The sequence below is a fragment of the Canis aureus genome, chromosome X (genome assembly GCF_053574225.1).
Source record: "Canis aureus isolate CA01 chromosome X, VMU_Caureus_v.1.0, whole genome shotgun sequence".
In the NCBI taxonomy this organism is placed as follows: Eukaryota; Metazoa; Chordata; class Mammalia; order Carnivora; family Canidae; genus Canis; species Canis aureus.
The window spans coordinates 98,479,369-98,500,141 of record NC_135649.1 but is presented as its reverse complement, the minus strand read 5'-3'; the positions used below and the strand labels follow the sequence as shown (position 1 = coordinate 98,500,141).

General features: G+C 37.3%; 1 protein-coding gene across 13 annotated transcripts in view; it reads right to left on the bottom strand.

Moving 5' to 3' along the window:
- Window positions 1–213: 213 nt before the first annotated feature.
- Window positions 214–20,773, bottom strand: part of TAB3 (TGF-beta activated kinase 1 (MAP3K7) binding protein 3) — an 89,131-nt gene continuing 68,571 nt past the window's right edge. For 11 of the 13 annotated variants that reach the window (XM_077888831.1, XM_077888829.1, XM_077888835.1 and 8 more), the window contains 4 exons: window positions 16,812–16,905; window positions 13,961–14,044; window positions 8,002–8,103; window positions 214–4,438 (listed from right to left, as the gene is read on the bottom strand). In XM_077888831.1, the coding sequence (XP_077744957.1) occupies window positions 4,290–4,438; window positions 8,002–8,103; window positions 13,961–14,044; window positions 16,812–16,905 (429 nt within the window). In that variant the 3' untranslated portion in view covers window positions 214–4,289. The remainder of the gene's footprint in view (window positions 4,439–8,001; window positions 8,104–13,960; window positions 14,045–16,811; window positions 16,906–20,773) is intronic. The other 2 variants (XM_077888840.1, XM_077888842.1) reach the window with 2 other exon arrangements.

The following is a 20,773-nucleotide window of genomic DNA, read 5'->3' as shown; positions in this document are numbered from 1 at the left end:
CTTATATATACTTCTACCCAATTTGTAGAATTAATGTACCCTTAATACCCCAAATTTCATATTATGACATGTTCTACAAGGGGCACAAAAATACTATGAATGAAAGACTAGGTTTCTGAGGCAGCGTATTTCAGTCTAGAAATCTATCTGTTGGAACTGGGACTAGTTTGATACTATAAATTATTTCTAACTACACAGAAAAGATGCAGAATGTAGTGTTTGCTTTTAGTTTATTAATTTATTTTGCAGGAATCTTTGACTTTCCGAATATGTACTGTTTGGAAGTACGATGCATGCAAAGCCTTTTAAAATGCCTTTGTACAATTTCACCTCAAAATAATGATTCACAGCATACACAGAAATCTAAAAGAAACATGGTATTTACAAGATTTAATAGGTTCTTGCTGTTTTAATGAAGAAACTGATCAATTCTTTTACAGTAGGGAAACATGGACATTGGGTGTCATTATAAATAATAACTCAGAATTGTTCAGTCTCAAAGCAACTTTTCATGGCTTTAGAAACTAAGATTGAATCGTCATCCTATTAATCTCTGAATGCCCAAGCCATGCAAAATCTACTTGTATTAAATACTTGGGGATGCAAATAGTAAAGAAAAAAAATGCAGGTCTAGTGAATGTGAAAATGTGATCAGATTTAACTTTTACAATACGAAAATACTGTTAATTCTTTCAAAAAGATACAGTAGTGGTGCAACAGACAGTGCCCAATTTATTCTGATTTTTTTATAGTAACATTTCAATGGTCATTTTTCTTACTCGACCAATATACAGACACACAACTGTAACATGGATTCATTCAAAGTCTGAACAGTGGTTACAATATTAAAATAAATCAATTTTAACTATGAAGGAACATCTTCACATTCCAGGATATGTCACTGATATTTTCAAAGGACAATTTTTCTATGCCTTATACCTTTGCTTTTTGCTTATACTGTCAAAGACATTACAATTACCTTTTAAAATACTATATAAAATTGAGTTGCCACAAAGTTGGATATGAACCCTAGATAACTGGGACAAAACAATGACAAAATTTACGGAAACGATAATTTCTTTTAATAATTAAAAAGTACTAAAATTGAGACCAGCTCCTTAAAAATTAAACTGCTCATCACACTTTCCATTTCGTTCAGGGAAATAAACAAATTAGCAACACTTTCCCCACCATCCTTTCTCTAAAACTACCTTTCCTACAATGCAGTTCTTTAGTTTCTTTAAAACCCCCTGCCTCTTTGCTCTCCCATACAAGGTCATTGTCAATTCCAAACATTTTACAATGCTTAGAAAGCTGCTGGCTCCTCTATTCCCACTTTAAACTCTTCTGACCCACTCCAAAAGTTAAGGGGTAATGTACTTTTAACAAAACGACAAATGTGCTTTCTAAAAACCCAGTTTACAAAACCATGAAATAGTGTAACATGTATAGTCAGGCCTATGTGTTACCAGATACATCAAACTAGTCATGTTTTAAGAAAAAAATCTTTTTACTAAAAACACCAAGTGCACCAACTGACCCAAAGAGCATAAGTACCTCAGCAGACAGGCACCACCCGATTTCTATCCTCCCACTTCTATGCCAACTGTGCGCACACATCAATCTGACCAGGAGATCCTTTTGAAAAGGCACCTTGAAAGTTGACTGTATTCTTATTCAAAGTGGTTATGGGCAAGAAGTCTATATTGGGGACACAGTTAAACATACCAAATTTGTCAGTGTAAAACAATTTCTCTTATTTTAAAAACTGAATACAGCCTATGTTGGCATATGAAACTCGTGTACAACCAGAAATGAACACCTAGGAAACTTCTTTAAAACCCAGCTCTGATGTCTCCTACTCCACCCTCTACACCTATCAAAGAGACTGGTTTCTTCTTTTTCCTGGCAGGTGAAAATAATGATTTACTAGATAGATCACCAATGGACTGGAACCATGCATCTACTGTATGTTAACAGCTTATTAACCTGGATGTATGTTCATGCAATAGTTGTAAAGTCATCTACATGGTTTTAATAAAGCATCCAACTGTTTCCATACATGCTACTTTCATTCTCAACTGACAAGTGCCAAGTTAACTGCTGCCACTTCAGCATATCTAAGAATACTGGTAAACCTTTAGCTAGAACACCAAGCAGTATATATATTTTTTCCCCTAAATTGTTATTTAATACCAAGTGGGGTTGATCATCACGAAAGAGATACGAAACCATACAAAGGCGAAGGCATTGGCGTATTACACAACAGCAGGACTGAGAGACGGCTACTGGAGAGACATACCAGTGTCACAGAAACCTTAAAGAAGGCTGTTTTCAGGTCAATGCTTTTAAGCCCATCTGTTTTCTCACCATTATTTTCACAGTTATATGAGATGTTTTACCAGTGTCATCACATAGCCACGCATACTTTTGTGAAACAAGTGGATGGGGGGGGGTGGGGTGTGGCGTGGATTTTCCACATTGGAAAAAACATTTTCAAAGCTGTAGGTCGAGTGTGAAAGTAGATGCTTTTGATGGAAAATGATGATGAGTTATTATGCCTTTGGTTTCATTATACTATTAAGTGCAGCTTGTTTTTCCAGGTCTGCCAGATATCACTTCTAAAGTAGAATAATACAATGACAGCTTCAAGAGTGTGTGTGTGTGTGTGTGGGCGGGGGGAGGTGGGGGGAGAACACGGTATGTGAGAGTGGATATTCCTCAAATTAAAACCTCTGGTAAAATCCGTTAGGATCAGAAACCTTGGTTCTACTGCTGTTTATATTCACCCAAGTAATGGGAAGATTCCAAAATCCAATTCTGAACTAGGACGGAAATTCAACAGTGATAGAGACCTTAAATAAATGTCCTATTAATAATTTTCTAGTGGTACACCTTTAGGAGTCACAGGACTTTCTATCTCTTCATTATTCATACCCTAAAGTTGGGGTTTCATAAACAGGGAGTGCTTTAGTATCACCTGAACAAACTCAGTAATTATCTCTGAATACAGTATGTTAAATTTAAACAGTTCTTAGTTTTAAAGTCCTTTGTATTCACCTTTGTCTTAATCCTATCCCTTGACTAGCCTTCTCTTCTTCCCAAGTAACAACGCAGTGTACTATTTTGATATTGGCCAACTGTAATTTCCCTTCTAGTGGTTTATTAACGTGTGCAAATCAATCTGTATTGAACAGCTAATGTTTTTTTTGTTGTTTTTTTTTGTTTGTTTGTTTTTTCAGCTAAGTTAGGATTCTGGCACAAAACACTGTGCTGTAAACATCGTGAACTCATCACAAAACTGGAAGGAGGTGAAAAAAAGGCCCTATGGACTGCAAACATTTCTTACAGAACCACAGCTGAGCTCAAGATTTCTGAATGGATTTTGGAATGGATTTACATTTGGCATACATTCACTGTGCTATTGGCAAAGCGCAGTTTTACGAGAAGGTCATTCATAAAATCATACTTGGTAAGGACTTGTTATTTTTAAAGCCAATGGCCTAATAAAAGCATGCAGTAACTTAAAAATTATATCTATTAATGTGGCATAATTAGGTCTTAGTTACCAGTGTTGATTTAGCTCGATGAATTATTGTACAAGTAAAATGATTTTATCACCTCTGATTGTACTTTTGAATGAAGGGCATGATATGCCTAATTCCTGACTGCTACAAATCACATTTTAAGCCATTGTGTGTTTGAAATTACCTCTGAAAAAAGCAGCAATTACAAAGACCCTTATTATTTTGCACCCCCCCCCCTCAAAAAAAATTAAGGTCCTATTCTGGGTGCTTTTTCCTGTCGTCCTTCAGTAGGGAACAACGGGAAGAAGCATGGGGAACCTTGGTTTTCCAGAGAGCTATGACCAGGTAAGTCTGCTCTAGGAATTCACAGTTTGTCTGTATAAGCTGTCACATGTCACACCATGATTTAAAGTTCTAGTTTATAAAGTAAGGGCCACTCAGCAGTAACTTTAACAACTGGGATTCCACAGAAGAGCTTTTGACTTCTATGTGTACATTCTTTCAGGAGTGAATCCTTTCCCAGCTTCAAGTATCCCTTTCTATCTCACTCTGCAATGAGTTAAGAAAGGAAAAAACAAAAACACTAAACACAGAGAACTCCCCATTCTTCTTGAATGAGCACAAGCCCTCCAGGGGCACTGCTCCTCCCCAGGTGGAATTGGAAATGAAAAGGTTGGGCAGATGCACAGACTCCCAAGGCTTCCTTTTCTTCTTGTGGGTGCTCCCAGTTTCGCTCTCAAGTCGATGCAGACTCTTCGAAGTTCAAGTGTACCGTGGCATCTCGCACTGCTCGCAACGGTTCAGTGCGGGGTGGTTCAGGAAGGTGCAGCTATCACAATTCCATGGGGCCCCCTCATAGTCTTCATCGCGGGGTTGTGTCCGGGGACTCTGTTTGGAGCCAGTTAGATGCTCTGGGGGAAGTCAGGATCAAGAGAGAAAAAAAAGATTGAATTCTTCCAACTATAATCCAAACTGGAAAATTACATTAAAAAAAAAAAAAAAGCTTCCTACTTGACTTAACGTCCAATGAATGTCCATAGCTACTACAACAGCAAGTTTGATAAAAATTCTACTTTAAGATAAATAGAAGTTCAGGAAAGATTACCTTATTCATTATCCACAGGTAGTGGTTATGCTATATTCTAGACAAATGAACAGGAGAAATGTCACACTGCAAGTGAAGTTCTGCCTCCTTCCTGTGTTTTCCCATACAACTTCAGCCCCCTCCCCAACACACCCCCTTGTAGTATGAGCTGTACTGTATTCAACACCTGCTGGAACGTCTGCCTCCTTTCAGGAGCCCTGCAGCTTCACAATATGCATGTGTTATTTTAATAATAATGGTTCAAAATGACAGCGACTGTTCCTAACACAGCTGTTCCCAGAACGGTAAAAAGAGAGACACTCTATGGTTTTTCATAAAAGCTAAACTCATTCAGTATGAAAGATTTTTTTATTCTCAGATTCTTTACCACCTTTTTGGGGTTATGAGATCCTCCAGATTTTTAAAATGTCTGTATCTGGCAATACGAAATGCTGGCATCCTTAGGTCAATCCTTAGGATTTTCTTTAAAAATCTTTAAAATTTAGATTCCTCCTAGATCCTCGTCCCTCTCACCTTGAGCTCAAAAAGACTCTGCTTAAGGGAGTTAATTTGTAAATCCTGCTTTCTAGGAACAGTCCCTACTGAAATTGGCAGCAGTGATTTGGAGGCTCAAGATGGTTAGATGGAATTGCCCCTGGAATCCGGAGCGTGGCCAGGAGGCTGGGAAAATCTGTGTGTAAAACTGGAAATCATCACTGTGAACTGGAAATGAGATTAAGATAGAAAGTAAGCAGCCTACCTCAGCGGGTAACGACAAAAACTAAGATGGAAGGCTTTAAGCAGTTACCATTTGGGGTTAAGTCTATCTTCCATTGGAAATTAATGAGCTGACTTGGGGTTAGCAATTCATCTTTTATGACAGATGGCTGATGTGAACACTCCCCAAAAAGCAGAGAGCGCTGAGTTTGAGACCTCGAAACTTAGGACAGCATACAGACAGTAAGGCTCAGGCTGAAACAGGAAGGAGATGTAAAGCTAACAACACAACAGAAAACCCCACTGGGTTTGTCAACCTGTTCCTCCAACTATAAAAAGGGGGGAATGGGCTTGTTTCTCTGGCCTTCAATGGTGATCTGAGTGACAATTATCACCTACCCTGTATCTTTTAGCTCATGACTCCAAAATACAGAGACTTGATAGTTTTTTGTACGGTATGGAAGAATAAAAAGCACATTTAACTGATACAGCCTTTTCTTAGAGGAAAAACATTCTGCATGCCATTTCTGGAAAAGGTGGAAAAGGTTCTCTCTCATACGATACTCTTTAGGTTCTCCTAAATAGGTGCTAAAAACTCACTTTTATACTTTCCTAGAGCAGGCGAGTTTTTACTTTATTTCTTAAACTCCGTAAGTAACTGCACAACCTCTTATAACTTAATACAGAAAACTTGGGGCTCCTCTTCATTGTCTAATACTGTAGGCAAAGTAAAAATTTTCCCTCTATCCTTCATAGTTCTTACCTGAGACCCCCCTGTAATAAAAGTATAAACAAGAGAAGAAACAAAGTTCACTAACATATGTATCTCACATAGGGCAGAGGCCTAGGAAAATTAACTCCCCAAAGGGGGCCAAACCGCAACCTAAAATACCCTCTACAGCTACAGACAAAAGAAGGATGTTGGCTGGGGGGCAGGGGAAACAACTTAGGGGAGGTTACCTGACAGCACAGTAAATACGAGTAAGGTTTGTTACTTAGATTTGAGTCCCTTCCCTTATCCATTTTAGTCACAAGGCTCTCAGCTAGGTGGAGATTGCCTTTTATAATTGTAGATGTTCCTTACAAAGGGTAATTTCTACTCTGTTATCAGAGCTTCTCCTGCCTTTGCAGTTTCTCAGAATATTCCTTATGCCAAAGAGGCATATTTATTTGCTCCTTCAGCACCGTAATGATTTCATCTGGAATAAAATCATTGAAGTAACTTATCAAAAAAATTTTGAAAGCACCTAATAGAATTGTTGCTTAAGACCCTGCTCATTTCATCACAGAGAAGTACTGTTTAAATAGAAGCATCTAAAACTCGAAAGACATTTTAGATGTCCATTTTCATTTGATTTACAGTTGTAAAATCTTGTCTTTTTATGGACTGATTTAAAAGCAGTATTTCAGGCCTCACAGAAAAAAAGAACCTTAAAATATGCATATTTATACACAAATGAAAACTGAAGTCAGTATGGTTTTCCTTTAAGACTATTTTTGGGGGCAGCCTGAGTGGCTCAGCGGTTTAGTGCCACCTTCCGCCCAGGGTGTGATCCTGGAGACCCGGCACTGGCATCAAGTCCCACATCAGGCTCCCTGCGCGGAACCTGCTTCTCCCTCTGCCTGTGTCTCTGCCTCTCTCTTTCTCACTCTGTCTCTCTCATGAATGGATAAACAAAATCTTTTTTAGAAAAAATGGACTAAAAAAAGAAAAGAAAAGAAAAAATGGACTATTTTTGGGACACCTGGGTGGCTCAGTTAAGGTCATGATCCCAGAGTCCTGCGTATCAGGCTCCTCACATGTAGTCTACTTCTCCCTCTGCCTATGTCTCTGCCTCTCTCTGATGAATAAAACCTATTTTTAAGGAGCTTGGGTGGCTCGGTCAGAAGAACATGCGACTTTTGATCTTGGGGTCATGAGTTTGAGCCCCACCTTGGGTGTAGAGATTCATTAAAAACAAAAGAAAACCTTAAAAAAGGACTACTTTTAAATGGGTTAGTAGGCCAGATTTCCCTAAAACTAACCATCCTCATAAATATCAGACATCAATAATTTCACCAATATTGTTTATATTACATAAACTCAAACATACACGGTATCTTTAGAACCTTTACTTCAACTGAATCCCAAGGTAAAATTCAAGAAACACTAGAAAACTGCAGTGAAAAGTTATAAAGTCCAGAACTTTCAAGTTATTTAATCACTTAGCCTTACTTTCTAGATGCTATTGTTAGAGCCATCTACCCAATATGGTGACTACTGCCACTTGAAATGGAACTAGTGTGAACTGAAATGTGCTCTTAAGTGTAAAATGTACACCAGATTTCAAAGATGTAGTATGAACTAATGTAAAATATCTCACTAGTTTATAATGACTTCATATCGAAATAATACTTTGCATATATACTAGATTAAATATTTTATGTATCTGGCTTGTATTATATTTCTATTGCGTTAAAAATAACCAATAGAAAAGTAATCTCTACCTCCCATGTGGGGCTCAAACTCAGAGTCACATGTTCCACTGACTGAGCCAGCCAGGCACTTGGAGAAAGTAATCTTTTAAGGGGGGGTGGCGGGGGAAGGAGTCGGCCTTTACTTGTGGTAACGCCACATGGGCAAACACGTGTCTTTGGACTTTGTGCACAAAATCCGGACACACAAGTACAAACCCTCAGCAGCTGCTGCCTGGGTGTCATGGACGTCTGCCTGTACTTTGGAGGTCACGCTAATTCTTCGGGCTTTCCTCTCAATTGTGCAAGGGTCTGACGAATCTGCATGAAAAGAAGCAAAGCCAGGAGAAAAGGGATTAAAGCCATCCATGAGAAGAGTGGACAGGCTCCCAAGGATCTCTCATGGGACATGCATGGTTGCGTGTTTACCCTTTCTATTACTTCATGTTACCTTTAGTTCTCCTGTGAGGGTAAGTGCCGTATTTAATATTGCCTTTACAACCTATATAGAACATTGCTCTTATGACTTTTTCCATCCTCTACAATTACTTGGAATCAATGCCTAATTTCACCAGCCCACCTTCCTAGTGCAAACTCACAGTAATTAAATATCAATGTAAAGGCAAAATTGGAAGATTATATTTGAGCAATTGCCTTATTAAGCAACAGTTATTAGAAAATCATGGGTTGAAAATATGTGATCCGTAAGGCTAGCCAAAGAATGCATTATAATAATAACATTAAACTGTAGTACTGGGACACCTGGGTGGCTCAGCAGTTGAGCATCTGCCTTCGGCTTAGGGCGTGATCCCACAGTCCCGGGATCGAGTCCCACATCGGGCTCCCTGCATGGAGCCTACTTCTCCCTCTGCCTATGTCTCTGCCTGCCTCTCTGTGTCTCTCATGAATGAATAAACAAAGTCTTTAAAAAAAATAAAATAAACTGTAGTACTTAAAGAGTAAGAGTAGCAGTAATTGAAAAATCAGAACTAAAAAATAGTAGGGACCACAGGCATCCCAATTTCTTGCTAGAATTTTATTTCTATTAATTTATGTTATTAGGTAGTTCTTTCTTTGTATTAGTTCTTTCTTTGTATTAAGATTTGGTACAGGGGGATCCCTGGGTGGCGCAGCAGTTTGGCGCCTGTCTTTGGCCCAGGGCGCGATCCTGGAGACCCAGGATCGAATCCCACATCAGGCTCCCGGTGCATGGAGCCTGCTTCTCCCTCTGCCTGTGTCTCTGCCTCTCTCTCTCTCTCTCTCTGTGACTATCATAAATAAATTAAAAAAAAAAAAAAATTAAAACATTAAAAAAAAAAAAAAAAAAAAAGATTTGGTACAGGGATCCCTGGGTGGCGCAGTGGTTTGGCGCCTGCCTTTGGCCCAGGGCACGATCCTGGAGACCCGGGATCGAATCCCACATCGGGCTCCTGGTGCATGGAGCCTGCTTCTCTTTCTGCCTATGTCTCTGTCTCTCTCTCTCTCTGTGTGACTACCATAAATAAATAAAAATTAAAAAAAAAAAAGATTTGGTACATCTGCCATTAAGAACACTTCCCCCCCCCCCCCAAAAAAATCTTGTATTTTCTGATTAGTTCTGAGCCCATATATGCAACCCCCTAGTACAATCCACCTTTGGAAATCACTGCTCCAGAATTCTAAGTGTGGTGCCTAGGTACTTAAACACTCCAGTATCAGAGTAAACAAAAGCAGAGTAAATGGTCTCCTTAGGCTCCAAAGAACAGTGTAAAAGTTCTATTTCTTAAATTTGTAAAGCACTTTTATAGTGTCACATACTTACTCTCACAGATCCTTACAACAGCCCTGTTGAACAGAAACAATCAAGTATTTGGACTTATCACCTTCCTGGTGCACAGACTAGATGTGCTGAACAAGGTCAGGTGGCCAAAACAACCGAGACCCACACTCCAGTAGTGGGATACCAAGGTCGATGCTCTCCCTGCTTTGTTACCAATGACAGCTGGGGAAGGACTTGCCAACTCAGCTGAAGCACTTACATGCACATGGCATGCAGAGTTTAATCCAAGAGTTTCTTGGGTCTCCCTATTTTTCCTTTTTCTTATATGTCTGTAATAACTCTAATGTAGATTTTCTTGCAGTATCAGTTAAACTACATAAACTTTTTTAGAAGAGGCCAATTTAGTTAAAAACTCAGTAAATTCTTAGAACAAATTTGACTTCATAGAGAAAATCAAATAGCTTTTAGAAATGTAATGAAAGGGCTTCCCAAGAAATTATAGAATTAAGTTCTATTCACAAATTTTAAGAGGTGAAAGGTTTAAAAATTCTAAAGGAGTACATAATTTATACTCTTCACCAACAAGATATGTAATGAAAGCTCAATTGGATTTGTATAGTAGAAATTCATTTACAGTGAAGATGTTAGTTCTCTAGTCTCTGTATTAAAACTGTATAGGTAGAAGATGAGCTGCTTGGGGTAGGAGTCATGTCTTACCTTTGTAGCATCAAGCATCTACATACTGAGCAATTGATACATAATTTAGAAGTCGATTGCAACCGGAATTTAATTATAGCTAACTCTGAGGGACTATCCAATTATCAGCTTTAGCAAAATTTGTTTAAATTCAAAGTCCCACAGAATAGAGCTTTTTTAGTATAAAGGTACTTGTAGAGAGCCCGATGAAGCTTTAACAGCATCCTAGTAACACACCATTCCTAGCTGAGCCAAATACACATAGGTATTGGTCTCAAAGACAGCAGGCAGAATGACCTGTCAATCATGCCAATATCACCACTGCTAAAACACTTTGTCTACGGGCTCCTGGCTTTTATTTGTGAGTTTTCAAGGTAAAACTTATACAATGAAATACACAAACCATATGTGTGCCATTTGAGGAGTTATACACCTGAATAATCCAAATCCCTATCCAGACATTATCATTAGCTCATAAAATCCTCCCATGCCCTTTCCCAAGTTAATCCCCCCAACCTCTAATCCAAGACATAACAACTGTTCTGTTTTTTAAGAAATGTAGTTTTGAAATGCATATAAACATACAGTATGCATTCTTTTGTATTTTATTTCTTTTAGCATTGAGGTTCATCTATGTTGTGTTTAATAGTTGATTTGTGTTGCGGAGTAACATTCCATGATTTGAAAATATCGGTTCATCTGTTGATGGCTTCTTGGTGTGTTCCAATACAAACCATTTTGTGGACATAGGCTTTAAATTCTGTTGGCTAAATCTTAAGATTTGATGGGCTACACGGCAGGTGAATGAATGTTTGGTTATATAAGAAATGGTCACACCATCTTAAACTTTTAAGAATCTGAGTGCTCTACATCCTCATTAATGTTTCGTTATCATTGCTCCTCAGGAATCTCAGGATTTTAATTTGCATTTTCTTAATGTCTACTCAAGTTGAACACACTTCCATGTGTGCTTATTGGCCATTTATATGTATTTCTTTGTGAAGTGTCAACTCAAATGTTTTGACCTTTTTTAAATTGGATTGTCATTTTATCACTGTTATAGAAGGTCCTTATATATTTTAGATAGAATTTTTTTTTTAACCAGATAGGTTTTTAAATATTTTCTCCCAACCCCTGGCTTGCCTTTTCACTTTCTTAAAGTGTTGAATTTTAATGAAGGCTAATGTACCAAGTGTTCTGTGTCCTAAAAATTCTAAGCTAAACCCAAGTTGCAAGGGTATTTAAATGCGTATGACCTAGCTCAGATTTTGTGTACAGTAAGAGGTAAGGATCAAAACTGTTTTTTTTATAAAAATATGGTTCTTATATACTGACCTTCCATCCCAAGATCTTGTTAAATTCACTTATTAGTTCTAATAGTTGTTTTTTAGTATCGTTAAGGGTTTCTTTGCAAATAATGTTGGAATGGCCACAGACTTTTGTCAGATGCTTTCCCTACATCTAGTAAAATGATCATGAGCTTTTTCTCCTTTTCCTAAGCTAAAATAAACCTAGTCATGATAATACTCACATATTAAGGATTTTTTTGCTTTAAGTGCAGGAGTTGTATTGATCTGCTCTGTAATTTTCTTTTTGGGGTTCTGCTGACTCCATAAGACAAAAAAAAAAAAAACAAAAACAGGAGTTCGCTTTGTGGGGAAAAATGTTAATATAATGGATTCAATGTCTTTAAAAGATACATAGCTATTATTAGGTCCTATATCCTGTCGTTTCAGTTTGAGCAGATGTGTCCATTTCAAACACAGTGCTGAGTTCATAATGTTCATCACATTCTCTTATTATTTTAATGGATAACCCATCTTTCATTTCTGATTTTGATAATCTGTGTTCTTTCTAGATAAAACCAAACTATTAAGCTTTACTTATCTTTTAATCTCCTTGACTTTGTTCTTTCCTAGCTTAAGGTAGAAGTTTAGGTCACTGATTATTAATCTTTAGGTCTTGTGTTTTGCAAATTTCTTCATAACCACTGCTATGTGTAAACTATGTGTAAGTAAATAATTTAACCTTGTCTAAAAGACAGGTCTAGCTTTAATCCCTAGTTCCTGGGAGATAACCACTAAAATCTTTAAATTTCCCAAGTGATAGGAGTGTCTTTGTTATTTCCGGTGAGTCCATGACCGAACCTCAGAGTTTTATGCTAATAAGATGGCTCAGCTCATCAACTTTATCCTCTATTTCCAGGTTAACAATTCTTCAACATATGGTCTTAAATAGGGTTGATTCTTTTATAACAGCCCTTGAATCAATTATCTGTTGGATTATTAATAGATAATGTTTCTTTGGAAGACACTCAGGCAACATCAAGTTCAAAGACTCATGTGTTGGGGCAGCCTGGGTGGCTCAGCGGTTTAGCGCCACCTTTGGCCCAGGGCATGATCCTGGGGACCCAGGATCGAGTCTCTCATTGGGCTCCCTGCATGGAGCCTGTCTCTGCCTCTCTCATGAATGAATAAATAAAATCTTAAAAAAAAAAAAAGAAGATTCGTGTTGTTGTTAACCCAAATGGTTAAAGTGATCAGTAATATATGTAATTCAGTGATTTTCAGCTTGAAACCGCATATAATGTTGCCATAGTGCCAAATCAGATGAAACATCTATGGTAGTAGTAATACTGCACTGCAACCTGTCACTCAAATACTTTAAAACACTGTACTGGGGCAGCCGGGGTGGCTCAGTGGTTGAGCACCTGCCTTAGGCCCAGGGTGTGATCCTAGAGACCCCGGATCGAGTCCCACGTCGGGCTCCCTGCATGGAGCCTGCCTCTCCCTCTGTCCGTGTCTCTGCCCCTCTCTCTCTGTCTCTCATGAATAAATAAAATCTTTAAAAAATAAAATAAAATACTGTACTGACCTTAAAATAGGTAGGAAACTATTCAACTAAAATTCAGGTGCTAAAATTTACACATTACCTGATGAATAGTAACTCTGACAAGATTTTAGTATGTTTCACCCTTAAGCTGCTTAAAGCAAAATAGATTAAGATATGAACATACTTCAGCTCAGTTCTGAAAAGAACAAGAGCCTTCAATAATTCAAATTAATTTTTTAAGACACTGAAATGCCAATTAAACACTAGTACATAAAACAAAGAGAAGAGATACAAAAATGATTCCTCCAAATCTTGGTTACAAAGGATTTATTTTGACTTCCATGAAAAAAAATGTAGTCCCTAACTAATTATGATGTTCACCTGTTGGGCACACAAGGATTCTTCCATGACCTAATTTAACAGTCTCAGATCTACTGCAGATCAAACATTTTAAAGACCTTAAAGAATATGTTGCATAGCCAACATTATAAATTTAAGTTCTTATTCAAAAAATTAAATTGTGGGCAGCCCAGGTGGCTCAGTGGTTTAGCACCGCCTCCGGCCCAGGGTCTGATCCTGGAGACCCTGGATCGAGTCCCACGTCGGGCTCCCTGCGTGGAGCCTGCTTCTCCCTCTACCTGTGTCTCTCATGAATAAATAAATTAAAAATTAAATTTTATCTCTCATTTAATTGACTTTCATAATAATTCTAGAAGTTACTAATTTTAGTGCTTTTTAAAGTATGGGGGACATGTGGCACAGTAATATCAATATGGTTAAATGTTTTTATGCTGAACAAGTTAATCTCATGGAAATTTCTCCAGCTAAAGAGGTGACCTCTCCAAGAATTCTCATTTATTTCTATGATGTTTATGTCATTTCCCTACTCACCTTTTTTAGATGGCTTGGGTGGTACAACTGGGCCAGGTTCTATGTTGTCATAAAAATTATTCATGGCTTTTGGATCAAAGTTTCCTATAAAGAAAAAATCACCATGCATTTAAGGCTCTTTCTCCTACTTGACTTTTTTTGTTAAAGAATATATAGAAATAAAATATGTAAGAAAGGAAACGGTCTGCAGGGTTTCAAAACTCCTATTCTACCACCTTCCCACTGAAAATGTTTTATCACCATGAGAAAAGACGCAAACTACCACATTAGTGTTAGTTTATATCACTTGAAGGAATAGTTTTCTAACTGCAAAGCTAGTCTCTTTCAGCAGGATTATGTACGTGGTACACTTAGGGAGATAAATGAAGAAGAGAAATTAAAGGATGGCTTGACTATTTGCTAAGATTTCTTTCATGTCCTGCATAATTGACCTTAAAAAGTTAGCCACTATAAATCCAACGGTGCAAGTAAAACGTATAAATTTACAAGGATGAATCAGGTTATAATAGCAACTCAGATTCCTATCTTCATGAAAAGGAGAATATGGAATGTTGCCTACAGATTTAACAAAGATAAGGTGCCAATTTCAGAATAATAAATACAATGATCTCTGAGAATTTTGTCTTGCCACAAAATTTTCATCTCTTAAAAAGTTCACCCCCTGGCTTAGTGTCAATTTGTCCCAACTGCTGCCATGACTCCTACAAGGTGGGTTCTGATACAGTGTCAGCCTCACTATCTACCTTAACTTCTGTGACCCTATCACTGTAAGCTGCTTCTTCTGCATTAATTCCAATTAAACATTGGGACTACTCATGCTTACAGAGAATGCTATCTCGGGTACTAATAGTTCAAAAATACTGGATGTCTTGATTTCTACATATTATTCCCCCACGCCCACCCCCCGCCCAGTTTTCCTCTTCAAAACCAACAATACAGCTGTGCTTTTCAACAAATCAAATGATGATCTGCAGCGAGATCCGAGTTTACATTGGAATTCAGTATAAAATGGATATATCTGGACCCCTTATGAAAGATTTAGAAATCCTTAAGCACCAAAAAGAGCTCTTTGTTGCCCAATGGAGACCAAAAACACAGCTCTTTGCTTATAGAACCTTAATAGTGGTTTCCCTTGCAGGTCCTATTACAAATGCTTTTATCCATTTGGAAGATAATCAAAGCCACAATGCTATAAGATGCTGCATATGTATTTCTTCAATTACTGAAGTTACGGCTGATGTTTTAATTTCTAGATCTCTGAAGGATTACTATAAATACCCTAACCAAATGTTTTAAGTGTGTCTTTTGCTTTAAAGAACACCCTGGCAAAACCTGATGCAGTCTTCTAATATATGAACAATAATTTGTTATGACCTCCATACTATGTAGAGCAGGTGTTCCATGGCTTAAATCTAGCAGACTCTAGAGGGACTCCATTCTGAAAAAGTGAAGGGTACGTGACCAGACTGCTCAACTTTCACATTCAAATTTGCTTCTATTCAGATTGTTGCAGATCCTTTAGGTTCCCCCGCTTCTACTGTTAAAGTTACCCCATTGCCATTTTTAGTCAAGATTTATTATATACTCTGAAAATAGAGGAGAAGCTCTCTTAGCTGCCATCATCAAGAACAGTGTTAAGTAATGGGAGAGGCTGACTGAAAGACCTTTGGGAAAAATTACTTGTCAACTTCAATGTTGGACCAAGACTTTTTTTTTTTTTTTTTAATGTGTGTTCACTGAAGTTTTATTCTTTCTTACATAAACTACACCTGTGATGACCTACAGGGGGAGAGGGCAAAGTCCCCTCCACCCAAACTTTTTCTTATGTAAAGGTCCAGAAAATAAACAGTTTACACTTTGTGGGCCTGAAATAGTCTGTTGCAAGCCCTCAATTGTGCCAGTGAAGCATAAAAGTGGCCCCAGACAATATGTAAACAAATGGGCGGGACTATTTGAAAAAAACTAGGTGGAAAGAATCCTTTTAAATTTTTACAGTTTTCACCCGTATCTAAATCACAGACCATCCCTGAACCCCACCACCTTTTTTTTTTTTTTTTTAAGTGATTTGCCTTTGGTTTTTTTGTTTTGTTTTTTGTTTTGGTAGGAAGAACAGCTCCTTCCTGCATTCTTGTCAGCTTAAAAAACATCAAATTACAGGAGAGTAACTGGCATACAGGTTAGGGAACAGGTACAATTAACTCTCTCTGAGCAGACAATGCAATTGCTAGGAGCAATAGTACATAAACATGCCAGCATGTGGGCCCCCTCCTAGTCACAAGTGTGCAGCAGTTGCGGACAGGGTCACAATATTTTACAGGGGAAATAAAGAACAACTGATGAGCTGGGTAAAATGAAAGTTAAGAGAGCTTCTACCATAATACAATTATATAAGAAAGCCAAAACCCAAAAACAAAAACGAAAAAACCCCATAATCTGTAAAGACTAAGATGTAGGTGGATGTTTTCATATAATAGATACATAAAAATGACATGGAATTTATTTTAAAAGTGAGAAATCTGGTATTCTGATATGTGATTCCCTGTTTTTACAGATACTTTTGATGATTATCACAACATCAATGTAAGTTTTATAATTAAGACCCATCAATATAAAATATTCACAGTAAATAGAACAGGATAAATGCAGAGTAACAACACAGAGCAGTCTAAATGGTAAGAACTTAATTTTTGATCCCCCAAATCTATGACCATGGGGTGGAGGGATCTCTTTAAGTAGGATTATAATGGATAAAAAACTATCTCTTAAATCTATAAAAGCAAAATGATTGCTACTTAAGCAGCTTAAAACACCACACTATTACTTATGGTTTACCAAATAATCGAGTCTATACCTCTAGATTGAAGGAGGTCAACTTCTTTCAGTGTACAGTCAACATTTATCTGGAGTTGTCTGTTCATGCTTCTCAATCTTGTCATTTCCTCAGGCTAGTAAGAAAGGACCCAAAATAGCAATTGTGGGAAAGTCATTATCAAGCCCAACATTTAAGAACTGCTATTCATGTTAATCGTTCTGATTGGTTATTACCAACAATATGGCCTTAGTCCATAAGAGGGTATGTTTAAGAAATCTTAAACATTTAAAGGAACAGTCAGGTAAAATGGGGACATCAATATGGCCACATGAAGACAAAATCTGCATAAAACGTGGCAAACTACAGTGCTAGACTGTTCTATCATACAAAATACCATTTTAATCAGTACTAAAAATATTTTCATGGTAAGGGAAACTATGAAAATCAATCTATAAAACAGGCAATGTCCATGATTTTAGTGTTGTCCAGGCTTGAAAAAAATTACAACCGTACTAAGTGTCAAGCACTGTATTCACCAGAGGTCTCTTACTCTTTCCTCTAAACCATCTTTCAAAGCAAGTACTAATATCATTGCCAATGTATATATGAGGAAGCTGATGTACCCAGAATTCATATAACTTTCCCAAGGTTAGTAAACAGTAATTAGCAGAACCAGAATTTAGAGCAAAGGAAACAATCTATTACACAACAATTCCATTCTTCCTCCAACTTTGTTTCCTTCTTTCTTGACTTTGAGCCCAGCCTACCTATCCCTTAGGCCTTTTAGGCGAATACAGGAGACACTGAAACATAAAGAATGCCCTAATTCTTCAGTTAAAGTTTTTTGGAAGCCTTGACTTCCCCGGACCTTCTAGATTTATTATTTTTATACACACACACACACACTCAAAAAGTTAGAGTTGAATTCCAAAGGCATGGGTACTAAAGCTTTCAGCACAGCCCTGATATTAATTCAGTTACTAACGTGCTTGCAACCATATAAAGATAAATATCTGCTATGACAAAATACAATTCTGTTAAAAAATCTGTATTTTTCTACAAATTATGTTAATTTTAAGAGCAAAGAAAAAGGAGCCAAAAGGTTCTTAATTCATAATAATGCAAACTCTTACACTGTTAGGACATGTTATTAGAATAACTGAGACTGCCCCTTACGTTAAGCAAATATAAAACAAAATTATAGTAAGAGCTACAATCCTTTAGAATGCTATGGGAACACAAAAGTCATTTAGAAATATTTATTAGGGATTGCTCTCCTTTTTCCTATTTGCAAAAATATGGGACACTGCCATGTAAAATGCTTACACCCTGCCTATCAGGCACTATTAAAAAGGTTTAAAATATATCTGAGCATTTATATTAAAAATAAAGCACTTGTCCAGGGGTTTCAAAGATCAGTGTTGCCTTCCAAGGAATATGTAAAAGAACCCATTCTTTGTAGAATCATAATGGGAAAGTCCCTAAAGGAGTTGATTCTTCCTATGTTTGGGGGAGGGGGCGTGGAGTTTAGCCACAATGGTCCTAAATAATGATGTTCTCTAGAAGTATGGAAGTACTATAATACACTTTATAGTCTAGAAACTACAGCACATTTGCTTATAACAGATCTAGGCAACAGGATCATTTCCAAAGACAGTAGAACCACTGGAATTCACCAAAGGATTAGTTTACCTGTAAGATCAATATGTCCTTTTTCAGAGTTTCTGGTAATTTAATTTTACCACGGTAAAAAAAAAAATCTGAAAAGTCAGTACCATTTGCCAAAAAGTACACTGTATTTTCAGAGAAGAGGGTTTTCAAGATTGGCTGTGTATAATTTAGAGTTGTTTGTAAAAGATCTGACATTTCAAAGTGAAAAATTCTAGCTTTTTTCCAAAAGGTGGCAAAACAACAACCTACCGCAATTGAGAACTTAAAGAAGTTGTATCACAGAGACCCAGGTCGAATACCACTATTGCTGTTTGGTGGCTTGGCCCTAATTATGCACCTGAGACTAAAAAAATGCAGGGTAGTCCAAAAACCCAATTAGAACAAGACAAATGACAGGAAAAACTTGGCTGAGGGGGTAATCCATGGCTTCATCCAACCGTATTTATCTTTTAAGGTATAACGTAAATTTCCCCTCCAGTATGAAACTGTCTCATCTTTGAACCCTATAAGCAAAAAGCTAACATTTCTATCTCAAAACTCTGAAAGTACTTAATATCCTTACCATTTAGCTGACCAACACTTCTAATTGAATATCAATTTACCTGATTTTTTTTTCTCTCACAAATACAGATAGGTTCATAGACACACACACCTATCCTTTCACATACAGATCTCTTTATAAGATGACCTCTTCGACAGCACTTAACACAGTGCTTTGTGAACAGCAGATTATGGCCATCTTGCACTTCTGCCCTCCCTAGATTAGCTGTTGCTCTAAGCTTATACAGTTGCTAACAAATGCACATTTCAATCTCACGAGGTGCACACATTTTTTAATACACTGCCTGATAAGAAATTTGAAAACTTGAAGGTAGAAATATGTGCTTAATAGCAAGGAAAAAAAAAACCCATTCTCTATCGTGTAATCCTACATGTGATTGGGACAAAGATAAAGACAGCCATTTTACTGAGCACCTAACTCCACGCCAGGCACTTGACTTACACTGTCTTTATCTTGACAACAGTATTAAAATATACTTATTATAATTCCCTTTTATAGAGAAAATCAAATGCAGATAAATTAGGCACAGCCAGTGATTGCCACAATATTCTGCCTCCAGAGCCTATGCGAGCACTTTTTTTAAAAAATATTTATTTATTTTAGAGACAGAGCAAGTGAGGGAGAGGGACAGAAGGAGATGGAGAACAATAATCTCCAGCAGACTCCCCACTGAGCATGGATCCCAATGTGGGGCTTGATCCTATGACCCTGATATGATCTGAGCTGAAATCAAGAGTTGGCTACTTAATGGACTGAACCACCCAGGTAACCCCTATGTAGGCGTTCTTTAAAAAGATGTCATGGTGCCTCGAATGAGCCTTTATCAACAAAAGGGAATTCTGACAAAATGTTTTACTTCTTGATTAATTTCCTACATAATATACCCATATGTTATACATGTTCCTCAAGTTAAATCGAAATTTTGCAAGATGGTTCAGGGGTGTTTGTATCGAGCAGGTTTTACCAGTGTTGTCCAACCAACATTACTATTTACTATTTGGTGGGGATGGCATAAGTTGATTATGGATATTATCTTATTTAATCCCACAAGATGAGTACTCACAAATTTTACAGGTAAGAAAACAAGCAGAGAAAGTTACTTCTCCAAGAATATATGAGTAACAGGTAAGTAGCAAAAGGACGATTCAAATTCACGCCCGAATAGAGAGGCACTGATTCTCCATGTATAATTGTCCCTCAGCCACACATTGCTAATAGTTCTTCATTTTACTCTAGGCAGAAACACAAAGGAATCAAACACTTATATTTCTCATCTCTCAAATATTGTCACCCATATGCTCTACCAATTTCTGAAGCTGGCAGATGGCTACATAGCAGGTTCCTTATACTCTTCTGCTTATTTTGTTTCTTTTTAAAAGTAACTCTCATCAATAAAAGCACTCCTTTAAAATCTAGATGTTTTTGAAGCACTAACTTATGTTACATTTAACAGTTCTCTACTTTCCAACACAACAAAAATCAAAAGGGCCTATTTTAGCAGGAATTATCACACAGCAAGAGGTTACTAAACAAAACTTAGATGTTTAGGTTAGGGGAAATGACTTTTATGCTAAGAAAATCTGTTTCTGCTCCATAAGTACCTAAAAGACTCCAAACTGCCCAACCACCAGGGTAGATTCCTATGTGGGTTATGTTCTTCAATACTTCCCCCATCAGAGAATTAATAAGATTTCAACTGGAGAAAACAAAGAGAAAATTATAAAGCTATCTTTTACTGAAAGGCAATACATTTCTAAGTGTTTTAAGT